This window comes from Drosophila melanogaster, chromosome 3R (genome assembly GCF_000001215.4).
Source record: "Drosophila melanogaster chromosome 3R".
Classification (NCBI taxonomy): domain Eukaryota; kingdom Metazoa; phylum Arthropoda; class Insecta; order Diptera; family Drosophilidae; genus Drosophila; species Drosophila melanogaster.
Genome location: NT_033777.3, coordinates 16,087,461 through 16,107,352, shown reverse-complemented (window position 1 = coordinate 16,107,352; position 19,892 = coordinate 16,087,461). Strand labels below are relative to the sequence as shown.

General features: G+C 44.6%; 2 protein-coding genes across 9 annotated transcripts in view; one reads left to right on the top strand and one right to left on the bottom strand.

Moving 5' to 3' along the window:
• Positions 1–1,682: 1,682 nt before the first annotated feature.
• On the bottom strand, positions 1,683–8,125 carry Akt (Akt kinase). 5 transcript variants are annotated; one of them, NM_169707.2, is made up of 7 exons: positions 7,758–8,125; positions 5,627–6,453; positions 5,361–5,558; positions 4,906–5,295; positions 4,609–4,842; positions 4,394–4,540; positions 2,838–4,322 (listed from the first exon to the last, which is right to left on the bottom strand). In NM_169707.2, exons 2-7 carry the CDS (start codon positions 6,164–6,166, stop codon positions 4,239–4,241), a joined length of 1,593 nt encoding a protein of 530 aa, NP_732115.1. In that variant the 5' UTR covers positions 6,167–6,453; positions 7,758–8,125; the 3' UTR covers positions 2,838–4,238. The 5 variants fall into 4 exon arrangements, with proteins under 5 accessions (NP_001287354.1, NP_732114.1, NP_732115.1 ...); NM_001300425.1 differs by having other exon boundaries at positions 1,683–4,322; positions 7,693–8,125; NM_169706.2 differs by having other exon boundaries at positions 7,693–8,125.
• Positions 8,126–8,591: 466 nt separating this feature from the next.
• Mhcl (Myosin heavy chain-like) overlaps positions 8,592–19,892 on the top strand; it is a 30,239-nt gene continuing 18,938 nt past the window's right edge. For 3 of the 4 annotated variants that reach the window (NM_169700.3, NM_169701.3, NM_001043250.2), the window contains exons 1-10: positions 8,592–8,722; positions 9,733–10,217; positions 10,280–11,098; positions 11,405–11,548; positions 16,263–16,685; positions 16,749–16,935; positions 17,533–17,699; positions 17,758–18,668; positions 18,729–19,332; positions 19,394–19,588. In NM_169700.3, coding sequence (NP_732108.2) covers positions 9,765–10,217; positions 10,280–11,098; positions 11,405–11,548; positions 16,263–16,685; positions 16,749–16,935; positions 17,533–17,699; positions 17,758–18,668; positions 18,729–19,332; positions 19,394–19,588 — 3,903 coding nt within the window. In that variant the 5' untranslated portion in view covers positions 8,592–8,722; positions 9,733–9,764. Of the gene's footprint in view, positions 8,723–9,732; positions 10,218–10,279; positions 11,099–11,404; positions 11,549–13,202; positions 14,509–16,262; positions 16,686–16,748; positions 16,936–17,532; positions 17,700–17,757; positions 18,669–18,728; positions 19,333–19,393; positions 19,589–19,892 lie in introns of those variants that run through there. The other variant, NM_001043251.2, reaches the window with a different exon arrangement.

Sequence of the window (19,892 nt, the reverse complement as noted above, 5' to 3'; positions counted from 1 at the left end):
CTTTTCTTCTCCGCTTTTCCTAGACTCCATGCTGGAGTTGTTAAGTGCCAGCACATACTCACGTATATGTATGCTATGTTGCTGTTGCTGCTGCTGCTGCTGCCCAACAGCAACAACAAATAGTTGTTTGTTATTTTTCTAGTTTCAGAAATTTTCACATTACTATAAAGCAAAGAGAGCCCCAAGAGCTGGAGGTGAAAATAGAAAAATTGCTTGGCAAATGAAAAGCGCGAAAAACGCGCGTAGCGAACAAAGCAAACGAGCCGCTTCCCTCCTGCCAACATCCATTGGAGGGATGAGGCCATAAGTTGGTAGGAAAACAATGATGGATCCAGTACACAGTTTCAAAATACGTATCCGATTTCCCAAGTGCACACAAGTCTCTAATTAGCAGTTGTTAGCTTTGTCAATATCGAGTTGATGGCGACGAGGTTTCATTAAGTTCAACTTTTCAACTTACATTTTTAAAATATTTTAGAAGAAATTTTGATCGCTATAAATTTATGCATGTCTGCAAGGCTTTTAACAACAGCGAGTAAAATAAAAAGTTTAATATTCTTTTAAGGTTTACCAAAATGCACTGACCCAAATACGACGATACAAACTTTTTCAAATAGTTTGAAATTATCTTATACAGTTTCTTAGTAATAATTATATCAATTTAATTTAGATCTAATCTTCACTATCTTAAAACTAATACCAGAATCGACCCAGAGCATTTTTCATTCGTTGCAACCATTTTCCAATGCTGGCTTTCGTTTGGATTCGGTGTTTGCAATTTCATTTGTCGTCTTATCCGTCATAAGCTCTCCATTTCGGCTCAGGCTCAGTTAAGCTAAGCTTGACTTGGGCAGCTCCGAAAAGGGAAAGTACAAATCGCACTTTCCTAAGCACTTAGGGCTTGCCATTGGCAATCTACTGCGAGTAGTAGTAGTCAATGCAGCATTGGCCTAAGGATGCAACCCAACCCAAAAACGAGCTCGAGTCTCGAACAGCCGAGCCCAGTCCATAAAACGTAACTCAAGTTCAATATGATTCACTTTCGCTTTCGATGCGTTCGAAATTAAATTTCTTCTCTTTGTCTCGGCTATTTTGGATGGGCGCAGTTGCTAAAAATTAATAGCTTTGTGTCGCGGTAAGTACGCGCTTATATCCGCATGAATTTGCGGGCTGGAGCGACACACATTCTGTCTGTATATACTAAATGCTAAATGTGGCGAACACTTATGTATACTCGAGGTTAGGGGAAAGCTGCCTCCACTGCGTTCGCCACTCTGTGGCCCCCAAGATTGCGATGCAATTAATCATCGGACAAAACGCATTGTTCGCGTTCCCTGGCAACGGCGATGGGATCGGGCGTGGGGATCCGAAGGTGGAAGTCGGACCCCGGGCCTGCCCACTCCTCGGATTCGAGCTGCTGCTCCCGAATACTTAAGTCGGTCATTGGCGCTTGGCCAGTGCGTTTTTTTTTCCGCTTCCTCCATTTCCACATCCACTTCAGATGCTCCCTCGTTTTTACATAGTTTTCTTGACCCAATTTTGCTGTAGGACGAGGTGCAAAGAATTTTTATTGCTGATACTTTTACGTAAAAGTTCAAAAGCATAATTATTTAAATCATTACAGCAGGATGGATATGAAAAAAAATACAAAACGTGTCCCATATTCCAAATAAAAAAGTTTTGCATAGTAGTTTGGTTTTATGTAGTTTTATTATTATGTTTTCACTGTATAATAAACTTGGTTTGAATGCATGTATATGTATGTTTTAGTTCGATCTTGAATCGTTTTATAAATCAGCTTAGTCATTATTATCTTTATTTAATATAATTAATAATTAAAACTGTGCGAAACTCGCATTTTCGCCTATCAAAAATTACTCCTAATCAAATTTTCGGTTAGTATTGGGGGCTGGATCTGGATCTGGATCTCGGTTGTTGGAACGGGTTTATCTTTTTCTATTTTACAATACAAAAAACAACTCAAGTTGCTCGAGATGATCTATGATCTGACTGGTTATATCTCTCTCGGTTTCTTTCTATATATAGTCAATTTTAAACCATGTTGTTTTATTATATCGCTTTAGAACACATTGTAGTTTGCAGTTCGTGTAAGTTTTTGTTTTTTTTTTTTTAATCGAAACCAAAAATTGTCTCACACAACTCAGTAAACTTAGACAACTATTTTGAAAGGTCTCTTTCGTCCCCTTCGACGGGTAGAAAATGCTTCGATTTGGGATACCAGAGATGTTGACGTTCACTAAGGCTAGTATTCAATTTGCTTCGGATGTCCCTAACCGATTTCTAAGTCTTTGCTTTAGATTTCTAGCTGGTTGCCCCTTGGCTGGCAGACTTGCCTAACGAGTCTGTCAGAAGGGTTATTGGGCTTGTTGAAGTCGATTCTCGGGTTGTATGTCTATTAAGCCATGCTTAGGGGTTCTATATTTTGTCTATGTATTGCTTGATCGATCTGAGATTGATATTGGCTAGCCTAGATGTCAGCCGCAAACTTGGTGAGCAGAAAGCAAGGACTTTAAGCTGTTCAAGGATATAAAGATTGGTTCAATCGGAGCTATCTGATATCTCTCCTCAGCATAGGCTGGCTTTAGCTAGTTAGTTCGTTCCTAGTCATGATTTGGAACCATCATCGTCACATGTCCAAGACTCCAACCGAAACATCCCGACTTGCTGGCTCCTCAATTCTCGGTTCTCCTCGAGTTCCACCTAACTTCGCCGCTTCTTTGGCATTTTCTTTTCGTTTCTATATCCCTTCGTTTTCGATTTGCTGTTTATTGTAATCATCGAGTGATAGGTTTCGTTTAACATTTAGAAGAGAGATTATGCTTTCAATTTCTTTGTTTTCAGTTGAAATTCCCGAACTTGATTTTATTTAATAATTTTTATTTACAATATTTATTTTGTTTTCTTTACGAAATATAAAATAACTTTTTGTTTCGTTTTATTCTTGATTTTTGTTTTTATTGCGCATATAAAAATATCAAAAATTCTTTATTTTCTTTTAGGTTTTTTTTCTGTTTATATAATTTTTAATCTTCCTTTTGGAACTATTTGTAAGTCTGTTGTGGTTGATTTATATATATTTTTTGCTGACTTGCTCTAAGTATACAAAACTTGTTATGAACTTTTCAATGCCAAAAATGAAATGACAAAGATACATTTTTTATTGTGTCAAAGGTTAAACCTTTTCTGTGGCCTCAAATGGTGACTTCCATTTTCCACACGACACATACATCCTTTGTTTTTTTTTTGCATTTACTCTTGAGTTTTTGCTTTTTTTTTATAAATATTTACAAATATATATTTTTCGTAAAAAATTATAATAAAAAATGGCGTCAATTGTAATCATTTTGCTGTTGCCGTTATTGTTTCGAAATATGTTTCTGCCTGAATATAACTTTTAGTTGCTTGCTAATTATTGGCGCCTATAAACTGCATTGATGTATGTTTCCCTCGTTTATTAACTATTAGTTTGTTTGTTTCTGTTGTTGTAGTTTTGCATAAAGCACAGCACATTAGAGGCAATTTTAACATTATATATAACTTGTAATTGTTTCTGTTTCTTTTTTGCTTCTTTGGAGTATAAATAATTTATATATACGAGTGTTGCATGTGGGGGCGGTTGTTGAATATGTGTATTTCGATTTGTTGCTGTCAAGTTAACTAAACTTCATGTTCGCTATATGCTAAGTGGCTGTGTGAGTGCTGTCTGCGTGAATAATCTGTATAATCAATCAGCTTAAGCGACCCCTAGAGGATGCGATCCGATGATGCATGCTTTATCCTAGCACTAAGTCGCTCTAAGTCGCTTGGTTAAATGTTTTCCTTGCGTTTAAAATTAACTAATCACTTCAAGCGCTATGCCCCAAGTGTTATATTTAGTTGTATATATAATTATATATATATATATATATATATTTATATATATGTGTATAATCATATGTAGTAAATTATTTTCCTCGGCTTCGGCTGTTGCCCTTTCGTTCAACGTTCCCTTTCTCATTATACAAAAATAAGTTACTATCAATTCAATTCTCTTATTATTGGTGTATATAAACTAGCAAGAAAACCCTTTGCTTGCCTTCGTTATCATGGTATAATTAATATTTAATATATTCTTGCTGTTGTTTTCTTTTGCCCATTTCTATGTGTTATAGGTATAGTATAGTAATAGGTGATGAAGCAGAACATGATGTGTGCTGGTAAAAGTTTGTAAACTTGTTCTATTGCATCGATGCGAGACTTGTGGAAGTACTAATGTGCGACGAGGTGCCCAACGTGGAGGCCATGTCTCCTTGGTAGCTGAACTGTGGCGGTGAAACCAAAAATTGGATGAGCATACAGAACCCCACTTTAAATGTTTTCAACTAGATCTTACCTGCGGGAAAAGCGGCTCTTCGGCTATGGAGCCCAACGGGCCAGTGGGATCCGGCGGCGTCAACTCCACACTCTCTCCCGTAAACTCCTTGTCGAAGTACCTTGTATCCGTATCGGATGTCACCTGAGGCTTGAAAGGCGGCGGTATCTACGGTAAGCATTTTAAATTCGATTAATATATACGAATAGGTAACTGACAGATTTACTGTGCCCTACTTTTTTCAACACTAGATCTGTCCAGTTAATACTCGCAAAGAATGGATGTGCTTGTATCTCCTTGACATCATCCTTTCCACCTCCCAAACGCTTTTTGGGATCCTTAGCTAGAAGGCCTGCTAACAGATTTTTCGCCTCATCTGTGATATTACGCGGGAATTTTACCTCCTCCACCAAAATCAATGTAAAGAGCACATCATGATCACGATTGTAAAACGGAAGACGACCACAGATCTGTAAGGAATTATTTTTGTTTTTAATACTTGTTAATAGTATTTGCAGATGCAACAAACTCACCATCTCGTACATGACCACGCCAGTGCCCCACCAGTCCACCGCTTGGCCATAATCATTGTCATCTAATACTTCCGGAGCTAGGTATTCCGGTGTACCGCAGAAGGTTTTCGTTGTGCGGCCGTAGGTGATGTCCTCCTTGCACAGACCGAAGTCTGCGACCTTTATGTGACCATCTTTGTCCAGCAAAAGATTTTCCAGCTTTAAGTCGCGATAAATTATGCCCTGTGAATGCAGATAGCCCAGAGCAGAAATGATCTCTGCCCCATAGAAACGTGTTCGATCCTCAGTAAATATGCGTTCGTGGCTTAAATGCCAAAAGAGCTCGCCACCGTTCACGTACTGCATCACAAAACACAGGCGGTCGTTGGTTTGAAACGAATATTTGAGTGACTGCAAAACAGGGAAGACATATATTAGTTTTTTAACGTAAATTATATATTACTAGCAATACTTACAATGAGGAACGGATGATTTGTGGACTTGAGCACACGACTCTCGGTCAGGGTATGGGCCACCTCGTCCTTTTGGATAATAACTTCCTTTTTAAGAATTTTGATCGCGTACAGCTTGGCGGTAGCCTTCTCGCGACACAAAATAACCTTACCAAAGGTGCCCTTGCCGAGCACCTTGAGGAACTCAAAATTCTCCAAAGTCTACAAGGAGATAAGATGGAGTCAGCTCGATCACGCCCTTGGTCAATGACCAGGTGAGTGGTACTTACCACTTTCTTAACGCCGCTGCTATTACAAGTCGTTCCCTGTACGGAGAACTGCTCGGAAAGCTCGTCCTCGGCAATGGTGGCCATGTCCACGTCTGTCATGTCTGTCTGTTCAGATGGCGTCATAGCCACCTCACCCACATCTATGAGCCGGCTGGATACGTTGCGAATGGCCTCCGTCCACTGCTGGCGCTCTAATTCTGATTCGACGGCAAATGTCCTTTCGATTACCGTGGTCCATTGCAGGCCGCGGATGATGAAGGTGAATGGCTTGGGCCGATCGACGGTCATGATCTGGCAGCCGCGCACCGTAAAGTTGTTGAGCAGGAAGTCCGATGGCGTGCTGGCACTATCTGCCGGCTTGCTGCGGTAACCCATCAGTCTTCCATCGGAGTGGAGCACGAAGTAGCGCTGGCGCCAGTTCTTTATGTGCTCGCCCCTCTTCATCAGCCACCCCTCCTTTACGACCTGAGTCTGTTCCGTAAGCGCATGACCCGATGTAACGCTGGGCGAGCTGAGGTCGAAAGTTGTGTTTATTGACATGGTTCCGGAATCGTGTGTAGGGGCCGCGGAGGTCCTGCTTGGCCAGGATTGCTGCCAGCTGAATTTCTCTGCACTGCCGCTGGTGGGGCTGCTGTTTGGATGGGTGGATTGGCTGTAGATGATGTTAATGATGTTGCTCCCTGTGGTGGTGGGCGATTCCGGGATCCTAGAGGCAGATCCTGGCGCTGGGGCGCTGGCAACCACAGTCGATCGCCGCTGAAGAACAAACGGTAGGTAATTCGTGTTGAGGCTGTTTCACTAACCCTAGGGACAAGCTAATGAGGGACCTGTAAGAGGAGTACAGTGAATCCTTTATATTCATGCTGAGTTTGAAATACTTAAACTAAGAATGCGATCGACGAAAAGAAAAAGGCTTTAGCAGAGGGTTCGTCTAGTAACACCTTTACCTTCAGGGATTCAACATGTACTAGATATTAACTGATCCGCCAACTGTCGACATAAACTAGTCAAAGTGGACAAATGGAGTTCCCAAATGAGCTAGCTATCAAAAAAGGGGAAACAGACACTAAAAGGCTGCCAAGTCTATCCAGATATATACTTCCCACATCGCCTATCTCACGCTGATAGTAAACAATTGTTATTGTCATTTTGCATGTTTATGACAAATGCAGTTGGCGCTTGCGTCAGCAGCTGGTGCAAAACATTTGCGGCATTTCCGTCGCCAGAAAGGGATTGAATTGGATTGAGGACTGTGATTCTGATTGTATCGAATTGGATGGGTTGGTATGGTGTGGCATGGTATGGGATTGGATTCTTAGTCACTGGCCCACATGCAGATGTAGGCGCCATCGTCGCCTTGTTGTTGCTGCCACTTTCGGCTTCAAACGAAATTCCCCGCCATGTTACGCAGCGACACGGCGATACGAGTGAAAATTGTTCGCGATTGCATTTAGCGCGAAATTAAATCAAAACAAGTCGACGGCGGCGACTGTTCATGAACTTATGTATATGCATATATAATACATACATATACATATGTACACATACAGGGGACTCGCAGGCGGCACTCGCACTCGTACTCGCACTCACACTGGCACAACTGCAAAAGCAAAAGCATATTCATTTACAATTTGCGAAAATGTCAACGACGGATGGCCGCCGGCTGTACAAATGTCGCTATCTATCTAAAACTGTAAACAAATGTACATAAAATAAAAATCGACAAAATACACACACAGGCATAAGCGGACAGGCGCTCGCACACCGAGGCAGTCACACAGACAGGGCTGCATTGCAAAGTGCGAGTGAGGCCAGACTGTGGGTGCGAGGGGGAGGGAGACAGACAGTACGCGTGTCTGCCACAAAGGTGTATGAGTGTGAGTGTATGTGTGAGTGTCTGGCCGTGTGCGTGTGATTGTCTGGCCGTGTGGGTGTGAGTGGCTGAGTGAGTGAACCACCGAGTGTGCGAGTGTGTGTGGGCAGCGGCGACCTAGCAGCGCAACATGTCAAATCACTTCGTGGAAATGGAAATTGTGGAAATGCTGGTGAAAAATACAAGAACCCACCTAGTTTTGTAAAAAAAAAAACCCGACTTTTGCTTTCCCTACTGCACTGCGGTTTGTTTTCCTACTCGTTTTGGTATTTTCCTTTAGATGGTGACGGCAGCGACAACGTCACAGGCCTTCTTATTATTGTGCGTGTGTTGTTGTTGCTGCTTGCTATTGTTGTTGTTGCTGCTGCTGCTGTAGTTGTTGTTGTGTTAAGGTGCCAGACACCAGAGGACGGAACGAAACACACACAATCTCGCACTCGCGCACTGGAAGTCGATTTCCGCCACCCGGGCGTTTCCACTTGGTGTTTTCTTGCCTTCCAAAGCAACGTTGCATCAATTGCAAATGCTTAAAAACGTAGTTTTCATAAACAGAAGCACGCACACAGGCAAAGTAAATTTTCCAAGTACCGTTTAGTTTTTACGCTTCACTTTTTTTCGATAACTGGCTCGATAACTGATTCGATCCGCGTTGCCACCTGTTTTAGCGATAGTTAGGCGACTGTTACGGTGGAAAGATGCCAGAGAGAGACATTATTTAAGAGCTGTACAACGCGCAAATATCCCTTAAATTTAAATTAAATGTTTTAGAAGGCAATAGTTCTGTTTTCTGACTGTCTAGGCCGACTCTTTAACTAGAATTCACTTCAAATTTGAATGTATGAACTGCAGATTAATAATAATGCTGTATTGTTATTAAATTCATTTTTAAAAACTTTATTTTATATGCTATGTATACAAAACTATTTCTTATATCGACAAATTGTTATAACTTTTCAAAGCATAATTGATCAAAAATTTGGAAGCCCTATCAATTTTATATATGGTTCCTGTCCGCACTAAGTAGATACTCTGATAAGTATGACCATGTGTAAGTAGCTAGAAAAAGTCAGTTCTCTTTTCCAGTTTCCCAGATCAAATTTGATATTCACCTCTTTGGGCACTCTTGCTCAGATTTGTTTATGCAGAACGCGAAGTCTCCTTTGAATCCGAAAAAAAAACAAAAAACGAGTAGCGAATAAAGTGCCCCATTGGCACAAAACGAGGTAAATAACTTGCAACCCAATCGGAAGGGAGAACATAGCATGCCACTTTCAAATAAACAAATAACGACTCCAGCGCGACTGTGTGTGCGTGAGTCCCTCCCAATGTTTGTGTGTGTTATCAAAAAAGGCGTAGAAAAGTGCAAAAACAAAGGTGTTATTGACTCTCAACTTTCTTTTTCTGCCTATCGTGTGTATCACTGTGGGCTGTGGCCGAATAAGAGCGTTCGCCGAATATGAGCAATTGGAAAAGCATGAGCATAAGTAATGAGGCAGAATCGGTTGCATTCAATTAGTTGGAGAAATGAAAAATATGAAGAGATGGTGTAGAGAGAAGGGAAGAGTGCAGTCTCGAGCAATCAATACCAACGCAGCCACGAGCCCCCCTTTCTTTGTGTGTGTGTGTGTTACCGTGTGAAAACAAAACAAATGTATGCTAGCTGTGGAAAAGAAAGCGCATAATTGAATAATAAATAATAACAGAAACAGGGCAAATGGCAACGACTCAATGACAAAAGTAAAGCCGCCACCGCAGCAGAAGAAATGTGGGTGCAAAAGTGAAGAAATATGCCATTGTTTATGTGATTTGCAAATGTGCACATTCACACAAACACCGTGGCAAGATAACGGTTGTTGTGCGGGCGGGTGCATTGCTCGAAGTGGCTGTGCAATTGTAAGAGCGAGATAGCAATACGAAGAGAACAGGACTGAGCAGTACAGGGGCGAAATCCAGGGGACCTTAAACGTGGATTATGGGCACCTTAAATGTTTTTGTAAAATCAAATCACATAAATACCGTACTTTAAACTATTCAGTGAATTAAAATTGTGTTACTGATTTTAAAAATGTAAGTTGTAATTTCAAGTTTGGAAATGAACGGTATGCCCTGCACGTTTGTCTAGATCCACCCCTGGATAGAGCGCAGCAAAGAGAACAGTGCAAATCGAATTAGTCCAGACTTTTGGTCACGCCCTTGAACTTCGCATTAACCCACCAACGCCCCCCTTCCGCAGCTAGCACCTAAGGACCCCACACACCACATAAGATGTTCAACTTTATGAAGAAGAGCGCTGGGGATGAGGACAAGGAGCGTCGCAAGCGCGAAAAAAAACTGCGCAAAGAGGCTAAGGGCACCTCTGGTGGCCCGGGAATGGGAGGCGTGACTGGCGTCACCGGCAGCATGAGCACCGACGAGCTGCTCCGCCTGGACGAGGTGCGCCGATCGCTTAAAATCCGAGGGCGACGCAAGGAGAAGGAAAAGTTGCCGAGCGGAATTACGGCGGACTATAGCGCAGACTTCTTTGCCGCCCTCAATGCAGATGCAAACGGCGGAAGCAACGGAGGAGCAGTGGGAGCTGCAGATCCCGAGCAGGATCGTGGCAATGAGGAGATTGTAGCATCTGTGATGACGCACATCGAGAGCCGAGCGTCCAATGGCGCCGGCGTGAGTGTCAACTACAGCGAGGTCACACATTCTCTCCTCTCTGGAGGGCTCAAGGTGAGGTCTTTGTCGTTTTCTTATCCGAAATCGTATTGAAAAACTTTGCTTCCACATTCCAGAATCGCTTTCTTCCACCTATACCCCCAAAACCACCCAAGCGTGGCATTCTGAAAGGCTCCCGCAGTAATATGACCAATGTCCACGAGGAGATTAGCTTTGCGGGTAGTGCCGGAGGAGCAGGTGGCACGCCAGAGATGCTATTGCGCAACACCTTTCAGAATGAATCCCTTTACGAGGGAGCTGCCAGGGGAGCTGGTTCGATCGGCTCGAACTCCAGTCAGCATGGAACCTCGTTCACTTCCGTGGAGAGCCTGCGCAGCGATGGAGAGCAGACAGGAGGTCAACAACGGGCCATGACCCTGCCGGCCAACGCCCGCTATGGAGCTTTACCCCAGGGCAACAGTCAAGGATCGCACCTCCATGTGCTCACCTCGCCGTCGCCCAGCGCCGACAGTCTCACAGATACCACAAACTCCTCTTTCGCCACACCCCCATTTTCGCTGAGTCCCGTCGGCGAGTCCCAAGGCATCGACCGTTGGGCCCGCGTCCATGCCTTCGAGGATGTGGAGCTGCCGCTGCCGCCAGTGCAGCTAGTAAAACTTCCCCCACCAAGGCAGCTAGTGATCAGGCGACAGAAGTCTCCGCGCCAGGACTTCGGCTTTAGCCTGCGCAAGGCCATCTGTTTGGACAGAACAGAGTCCCTGACTTCGCCCATTTTCAGGCCGGTTATATTCGCCGAGCCAGGTGCTGGTGGCGGAGCCACAGGTCTTTTGCCTGGCGATCGCCTAATCAAGGTCAACGGCACGCCGGTTGGGGAACTGCCGCGGGAGATCATAATTGAGATGATACGGAACAGCGGAGAGGCTGTCACCGTGGAGGTATGTTGTTCTAAGAATTTCCTAATTCCTTTTATGTGCATACGCTAAAATAAGAATTAAAGTATGATAAGAAAAGATATGATAAGAACACCTTTCATTTTATGGCTCACAGGTAAATACCTGACAACTTTGTTAAAGTTTTGCATGAATTGTTAATATGTGATTATGTTTTGTTTCATCATAAGCAATCCCTCTACGTCGGAGTTTTGTATAAAATGCGTTATTTGGTTATTATAGGAATATTTAGCTGGTAAACTTTTACTTTGTAAAATTCTAATATTCTTGAATCCCTTGCCACCCACCCAGGTCCAACCAGTCGCTGAGTTGGTGGAGCTGAGCAAGCGATGCATGGCCCCCAGCACAGCCACCGTGGAGGAGATCGATCATTCCATTACCAACGGCAACTGCAATACCCTGCGACGCAGTGCCAGCAAGCGCTTCAAGCGTCAGGTGAGTCGAGATCGCATCCATTAGTGGGTCTAGCTTACACACGTGATTGATGGACCAGGCAGGCCGTCATCACAGTACTGCAACGAACCAAACCTCGAAGCTTTGGTTGCATAACAACATTAAACATTAGAATGCATCTGATCAATTATGAAAAGCTCAGAGGCATCTTGGGAATTAATAACGATCTTTTAAATGATGTTCTAAGCTGAAATTGTACTTTTTAAATTAGAAAATCGGTTTCACCGCATACTTTTGGAATCATATTGATGATTCTTCTGGTATTCTCGTCAGGCGTTTCCTGTTTGGGTTTACTTTTCTTTTGCAAATATTCTGCCATTTGATTCCAAGCTTTTCTCATATGACTCACTCAATGCCAGTTCTGTTCGGTATGTGTATAGTTAGTTGTCTAGTTATTTATAAATTTTATGTGTGACAGATGCCTTAGGGAAAATATAATACCAAAATAATAGTTATTATTTCACAGACTCATCTGTATGTACTTTCCTACGAATATTTGCCACTGTTGCAAATATTTTTGTCCTACTGATAAGGGGATATCTATTTGAAAATCGTTAGGAGAGCATTTCGTAACCGCATATTTCCTTGCCCAGCTGGTAGATCGCAATTCCTATTGACTCGTTGACTATGCTAGAAACGTGTTTGACATTTTCTCACCGTGTTTAACTGGCACAAATATTGTGAAATGTGGTCGTAAGCCTGGGGCTCTGGGACTAGCCAGCGATCTATTCACCTATGTGTGTATCTATTTGTCCACCTATCCAGTATGGCCTGGCCCTTTCTATAAATATGCACGTGTTGTTGGTGGAGCAACTTGGGTGGGGTGGTGCTAAGGCGTTGACATATTTCACCGCCTTTTTCGCTTCCATTGAAGAAGACGAAAATAAAACCGCACCGATTTGGCAACACTGTGGAAAACTCGAACTGCATTTGGTATGGACATTATGCATTTTTGCATTCGGCCAAGCAATGCAACAGCAGCCCACTTCGAAGAGTCCAAGAGACGACGATCCGTGGATTTTCACGATCCGTGAGTTTGCCTCTAGCCAAAACACCAAACCTGCAGCGCTGCCAGCGCCGACTGTGGCAGAGCCAGCGACTGCGGCGGCGGCTGCAGCTGTGTGTGCATTTCTACACCCACTTGAAGCTGCATACACAAATAAGAGGCAAAGCCACAACAAAACATGAAAAACTCCATGGAGTTTAAGTTCAGACTATCAGATACCGCGTAATAGCATTGTTCTGTCAAAATATATATATATATTTTTTTTTTCACTTAAATTGCGCAACAACCAATTTTGACGAATAAGTACAAGCTTAATAAATTTGAGAGCTGTTAAAATAATAAATATAGGTCGATAATATTCTAGAATTGATTGGTTGAATTGGTTATTTATGTTTTTTAATTTTTTGATAAGTAACTAGTGTTTAATAGTCGAATTCAACGATATGTACATCTATGCATTGAATGACTTGGTTGTAAAACTATAGTTCATAGTTTAGTACCGGTATACTCTGGGGCTCCCCAACTACCGGGTATCCGATGGGCAGAGGCGGAGGCAGCGGCATCGATGTCGACGCAGTGTGTTTTCGTCTGTGCTTCTTTTTTTGTCTTTGGATTTGTTTTTGTTTGCGTCTCGGGGCTTGTTGTTGTCGGGCGGCTCGCAGTCGCTGCGCTTGGAGCTGGGCCGTCAGTATGCTGAAAACTTTGCCAAGGTTCGGTACGGAAATCGAAGTCGAGGAAAGACTGCGCGACGCCCACGGCGAACTCCGATGTTGTTAGCAGTTGTAGTGCCTGGTGCCTGGCGGAGTGGATTTTGGTGTTTTGTGCGCCATGACGATTACGATTCTGGTTGTCATTCGGTCTGGACTGGCTTTAATTCATAACTCGCTGGCGTCGTCGCGTTCGTGACTTGAGTCTTGCAGTGCAATCTATCAATCAGCCCGGGTTGGTTCGATCGATCGATGATTGGCCGTTTTCAGGCGCGCAATTGTCTAATGTCAAAGCGCTAAGTGCTCCAGCCACATAAAGCTAACAGTTCCAAGGTTCCGCGGGCGCTCCAGTTACCTAATCGTCGCCTACTTCCCGCTCCGCTTCAGACTCTGGCTATTGTGTATCTTCGCATCAGTATCTGTATCTGTTTCTATATATCTGTTTACTGTTTGCTAATCCGCTCTGGTCATGCTCCGCAAGCTGGCCATGACAATTGTGTGTGCCCAGTGATCGCATAACAGCCATGTTCCTCAAGCCGAAAAGCTTTGAACAGTCGCTGCGCGGCGGTATCGTTCCGGCTGTGCCAGCCGCTCCAGGATCGGGCCTCAATCCAAATTTCCATAAGGGTTGTACGGGCAAGGCGCATGCCTGCGGCACAAACAAATCCCATCGAGCCGGAGGATCAGCGACTTCAGCGTCTGGAGGATCCAGGGCTGGCAGACAGACGCCTAAGGCTCAGAGAAAGAATAGCATCAGTTCGGAGACGATTAGCGAAAGTGGTTCGGAGAACTCCAACAGCTGGCCATCCTCCTCATCGGCAGCCGTGCCAGCTACCGTTCCGCCACCGAAACCTCCGCGTCTGGCGGCCACTAAAGCTAAGGAAGCCGCTGCCATCGACTGCTCTCCCGTACAGCCTCCTTTTACCCCAACCTTCGAGCGCTCCACGAAACGCTCGCTCAGCTTCAGGAGCAACAACAGCAAGACAACGGAGGCGAAGCTTACTCCGGGAGCCAGTTCCTCTATCCGTCCTCCGTGGAATATTTCCGCCGCCGCTGCATCAAAGTACGCCGCTGCAGCCGCCAGTGCTCCACAGTCGCCGAATCCTAGCACGAGGAGCTCTTTCCGACGACGCCGTGATGCCCAGAACGCTGGTCTCCATTGGCCGGCCATTTTGGCCAGTTCCCTGGCCGCCAGCCATAAAAACTACGATGCAATTTTAAAGCAAAAGGTGCGCATAATAACTTTGTTGGTCTGCCAAAGCTCTTTTTAATTCGTTTATGGCTTCACATACTATTACTACATATATCTGAAATATCAAAGTCTCAAAACTTAAGTTTAAATTATTCTGTGAACGGAAAAAGAGGCTCAAGAAATGCATTTGTATGTATATCCAATGAAAACTTTCTAGTACTTCTCTCCGAAATCGATGGGTGCAATAAAAAAAAAAAACAAATGGACAAGCCGACGAATGAACAAAAGATGGAGTCGATCGATAGATCGCCGAACCATGACCCAATGTACGATTTAGTTGTTAAACCTTTTATTATTATGCTCGGACTATGCGTGGGCCGTCGAGTCCCAACTCATAATTTACGGCATGGTACGTCGGTCGGTCGTCGTCTTGTCGCTGCATTTATGGCGTTATAACTTTATGGCTCAATACGCCTGAGAAGCCGACAAGCGGAAGTGTTCATTTAGGTTCGAGTTAGCTTCGCTGCGTGCCCGCCTCCACAATGTTCTACTCAAACTGGAATCGGGTTGCATAATGCAGTAAAAGATAGATGGATATGAAATCCAGACGCTAGCTTTTGGTAAGGCGCATCCATCTAGCCGCGCTCTTATCCTATCCGCTATCCATGTTAATTAGCCAGGTCTCATGTCTCTGTGTGGTGGCTCCGCCTCTTCTTCGTCTAATTTGTGTGCTCGCCATCATCAACAGCTGCGGCTACGACTGCGGGTTCGTTGACTTCGCCGTGTAGTGGAGTGGAGTGCAGCATTGATTGACAGTGGACATGCGCCCGGGGAACTATTTTGTTTATCTTAATATTCCTCCAAACAAGTTCCAACCGATTGATGAGTTCATGTATGCGAGCTGCGAACTGAACTAGGCGATCAAATTGTACCCCAGTTGAAAACCAAGCTGGTCATGATGAATAAAATTTAAGACATAAATCATTCGCTATAATTCTTCGTTATTTCCTTTTAAGAACTAAACTGAAATAAACCTTTATAGAAACTTCCCTTCGCCAAAAGAATTGCTAAATTCTTTCAAAAAAGGAATGATTCAATTAAATGAAATGTCTATTACCAGTCGTTTTGAAACTGTTGAAAAGTCATAAAAATAAAGTGACTAAGAGCCTAATGAAAGACTACACTCGATTCCCTACTCTTTCCGGCTTTCCCAACATCTACAAAATTAATTAGTTCCCCGCGCACACTCTTCCAAACTCTTCCAAAACGTGCCTTTAATTGAGGGCTATTGAACCTTGCACAATATTTTCATAATTCGGGAGAAGATCTATCTTGAGGATAGCGCGAGGAGGGCGATCTTAGTGAGCTGGGAGCTTGGGAGGCTGCGGCTAAATGCCATTTATAGCCACAAATGTGAACTGAAGCTGGCGACGACGTTGGTGGGTTGCATAATGGCGCATCCGCGTCGTCGTCGGTTTGGCTGTCTAGCCCAATAGCATTTGGCGCGTCTAGGCGGCTAATTAGGATTTAGAAAACACCATCAAATTTAGAAATGCACCCGAAATAAACTGAACGCAACTCTGCAGGCTGCTGACGGCGGTGGAGTAGGGATAATAAATGGAATAAATGCGTGAAAATGTGCCCCGAACCACGCCGATCCGAAAATAAACTCAATGTACATGCCCCCACACCGCCGAACTACTGCTTCAGTTGAAGTTGCGCCGACAAAATGTTGACCCCAATTTAACTTAATTTTCGTGTCTGCTTTGTTTGTTTTCCATCTTTTCGCAGAGCCGCCATGAGAATGGCAATGGCGGAGGAGAAGAGGGAGGAGCCAAAGGAGTGGGCCACGATCTGGAGGCGGATGTTGCGGATGCCAGTCAGCCGGAGCGCGTATGGCTGGTGCACCGCGGTGGTTTCACTGCCGCCATCCGTCTGCCGACTGCGTCTTCTGGCCGGGATGAGGAGAACAAGCTAAGCCTGCGCCTCCTGCATAATGGGGAGCAGCTGACCGTCGACGAGGACGATGTCGAGAAGCAGAACAGCCCCGCCCTGGACCTTGTCGAGGACATCTGCGAGCTGAAGTATCTGAACGAGGCGTCCGTGCTCCATTGCCTGCGTCAGCGATACGCCAGCAATCTCATCCACACCAAGGCGGGGCCCACGCTGCTCGTGGTCAATCCCATGGCACCGCTGTCCCTGTACTCCGAGAAGGTAGCTACCAACTGGTTACTGGCCAGAGCGGGTTATTTATCGGCTGCTGTCTTTCGTTCGTAGGTTGTCTCCATGTTCCGCGGCTGCAAGACGGAGGATATGCCGCCCCACGTCTATTCACTGGCCCAGACCGCCTACAGGAGCCTGGTCGAGACGCGGCGCGACCAGAGCTTGATATTCATGGGCCGATCTGGTTCTGGCAAATCCACTAGCTTCAAGCATGCACTCAACTACCTGGCGTTGGCAGCTGGTATGCGTTTCCACAGTCTTATTGTCGTGGTTGCTCCTACTCACACTCGCGTTGCAGTTGCATTTGTTGTTTGTTTTCCTTTTGGCCGTAGGCTGCGGGCTGCTGGCTGGCCCAGTTTGCGCGGGCCACACCAAAATCCAATCTGCGTTCGATTGGCTCATTTGCATTGTTGGCCAAGAAATGCAGCTGCAATTAGACAAGCCTCAAATTCGGTTCAATTGTTAGATTTATCACCCAAAAAGGCGAAAAGTCTAATAGAAATGTAAATTGCCAAGCTACATATTAATGATTTGCAATTTGGTTTAGATAGATATGAACAAAATCTGCTTTTTTCGCATAAAACATTTGTATTTTGTTTAGTAATTTGAATATCATATTTTAATATAAAATGTTGAAACCAGTTTCATCAACGATGTTTTTAGGAAAAAAAAAAGCCACAGCTTTTACCTATTATTAATTCATCTTTTATGATTTCATTGAGAACTGAAATAACAACAAGGGATATTGGACGCTTATGTGCACAAATGAGATTTTTGTTTTGTTAAATTCAATTCAAAAGCTATTTGTTCTTAAAACTTTTTTCCTTTTTGTATTTAGGTGCCTATAATAATTTTATAAACGCGGAGAAGGTCAATGCCCTGTGCACCATTCTGGAGGCTTTTGGAAATACGAAAACTTGCCTAAACTCGAATGCCACGCGGATGACGCAGCTGTTAAGCCTGGATTTCGATCAAACCGGCCAGATTGCATCTGCCTCATTGCAAGTAAGTTTTTCTTTAATACATACAATCAAGTGGTTTAAATGCCTGGTTTCTCGCCTAGGTTCTCCTCCCAGAAAGACAACGAGCTGGCCGACGACTTGGTCATGAACATAGCTTCCACATCATGACGAGACTTTTGGCTGGCGCTGCTGGCTTGCTACAGAAGGAGCTGCACCTGGAGAACATAACCTCTGAGGACAGCCATCCTTTTATATCGTTATCCCAAAAGCTGGAAGATCGGCATCGAGCTGCCAATGACTTTATGCGCACTGTTCAGGCCTTTGAGACGCTGAACATTGATGCGAAGGCGGTACGTGGGATCTGGAGCATTTTGGCGGCCATTTACCATCTGGGCATTGCTGGCGTCACAAAACTGGGCACTGGCTCCACAGCCCGAACTCAGTTTGCCAATCCCACGGCCGCCCGAAAGGCCTCGGGCTTGTTGGGCGTGAATCTGGAGGATCTGTCATCAGCTGCCTTTGGTCTTACCCAACCAAACGCCCCCAATGGCGGTCTGAGTCCATCGAAATCGCCCACCTCGGACACTGGACACGAATGGGCCTGGGAATGTCTCGAGGCGTTGGTCATTGGTCTATATTCGGAGGCCTTGGCTGCAGTGGTGGCATTGATCAATCGTCAGATCTGCACATCGTCCCACACCATAGCCTCAATTATGCTAATTGACACGCCCGGCTTCCAAAATCCAGCCAGCTGTGGCCAGCAAGTGGGTGCTACTCTAGCGGATCTGCGTCACAACTATCTACAGGAGCGTCTACAGATGCTCTTCCATCACACCACACTGGTGGCTCCCCGCGATCGCTACGCCCAGGAGCTGGTAGAAATCGAGATGGACCTGGCATCGGAGTGTCATCCGGGACCGTTGATCTCGCTTATCGACAAGGCACCTCAGAATCATGTAGTGCGCTCGTCCCAGCGAGATTTGCGAGAGCATGATCGTCGAGGAATGTTGTGGTGAGTACAATGCTTTAATAGTTTAAACTTCAAAATTCACGGCAACCATTTATGTTCTAGGCTACTGGATGAGGAAGCTATCTACCCCAACTCCAACGATGACACATTCCTTGAACGTTTGTTCTCCCACTACGGTGACCGGGAACATCATAGCCTGCTGCGCAAATGTGCAGGTCCGCGACAATTTGTACTCCACCATCTGCAAGGCACCAATCCCGTTCTCTACGCTGTCGATGGATGGGTGCGTCATAGCCGGGAGCACCCAGGTATTCGGAATGCTGTATCCCTACTACAGGACAGCAGTCGGGAGGAGATCAATCGCCTATATATCGGCTCACTGACTCGAGGATCGGGAGCAATGGTGTTTTGTGGCTCTTTTGCTGGACTGGAAGGCACTCAGTCACTTCGTCGCGTGTCCAGTATTCGCCGCTCCTTCACAACGGCCGGAGTAAAGCGAAACTCCATAATGCTGCAGGTGAAGTTCACAGTGGATGGAATTATCGACACTTTGCGCCGCACTGGAACTCACTTTGTGCACTGCTATCTGCTGCAACATAACGCAGGCAAACATACCAAGTACACCGCCAATGGATCGCCCAGCTCAGCTGCCGGTCAGGTGTCCAGCGAGGAGGAAATGGTCAACGTGCCACTGTTAAGGAGTCAGGTGCGCCAACGATCAGATCATAATTGATAACACATATTTAATTATTTTCCTAATTGCTTAGCTACGTGGTTCACAAGTCCTAGAAGCGGCTCGCTTGCATCGCCTTGGTTTTCCCGAATCAGTGCCATTGTTGGAATTTGTCAGGCGTTTCGGGCTTTTGGCCGGGGATTTGGCTAGCAATAAGGATGTGAGCGTGGAGCAGATATTAGCTGTCAATGAACTGGATGTGGCCAGCTATCGCATAGGACCCAGCCAGGTGAGTTCTAAATTATATCTTCTTTGTTGAAGTTTACAAGCATTTGCCGAGAACTTTTTTCAAAAAAAGCTTTAAATAGAATAGCATACACCCAATAACTATTAGAGCGCACATGTTTAGTTAACGGCCTCCATATTAATAATTATAAAATCCAAATTTAAAAAAATCAATTATGTGCAATATTTATTTGCTTTATATAATTAGATATTGCAGTTTCTAATTGCGCTAGCAGTTAGTCCAACAGGTTTTTATAAATGTGTATTAAATATATTTCGTCTCGATTGCTGATTTTGATGGAATTGAC

What these genes read in the sequence shown, in the direction of transcription:
- Akt (NM_001300425.1), bottom strand. Translation starts at nt 6,166, where the DNA reads ATGTCAATAAACACAACTTTCGACCTCAGCTCGCCCAGCGTTACATCG. An exon ending in GCAGCGGCGTTAAGAAAGTG is followed by an intron (nt 5,559 to 5,626) that starts GTAAGTACCACT and finishes ATCTCCTTGTAG; the next exon opens with ACTTTGGAGAATTTTGAGTT. An exon ending in AAGAGCCGCTTTTCCCGCAG is followed by an intron (nt 4,323 to 4,393) that starts GTAAGATCTAGT and finishes TCACCGCCACAG; the next exon opens with TTCAGCTACCAAGGAGACAT.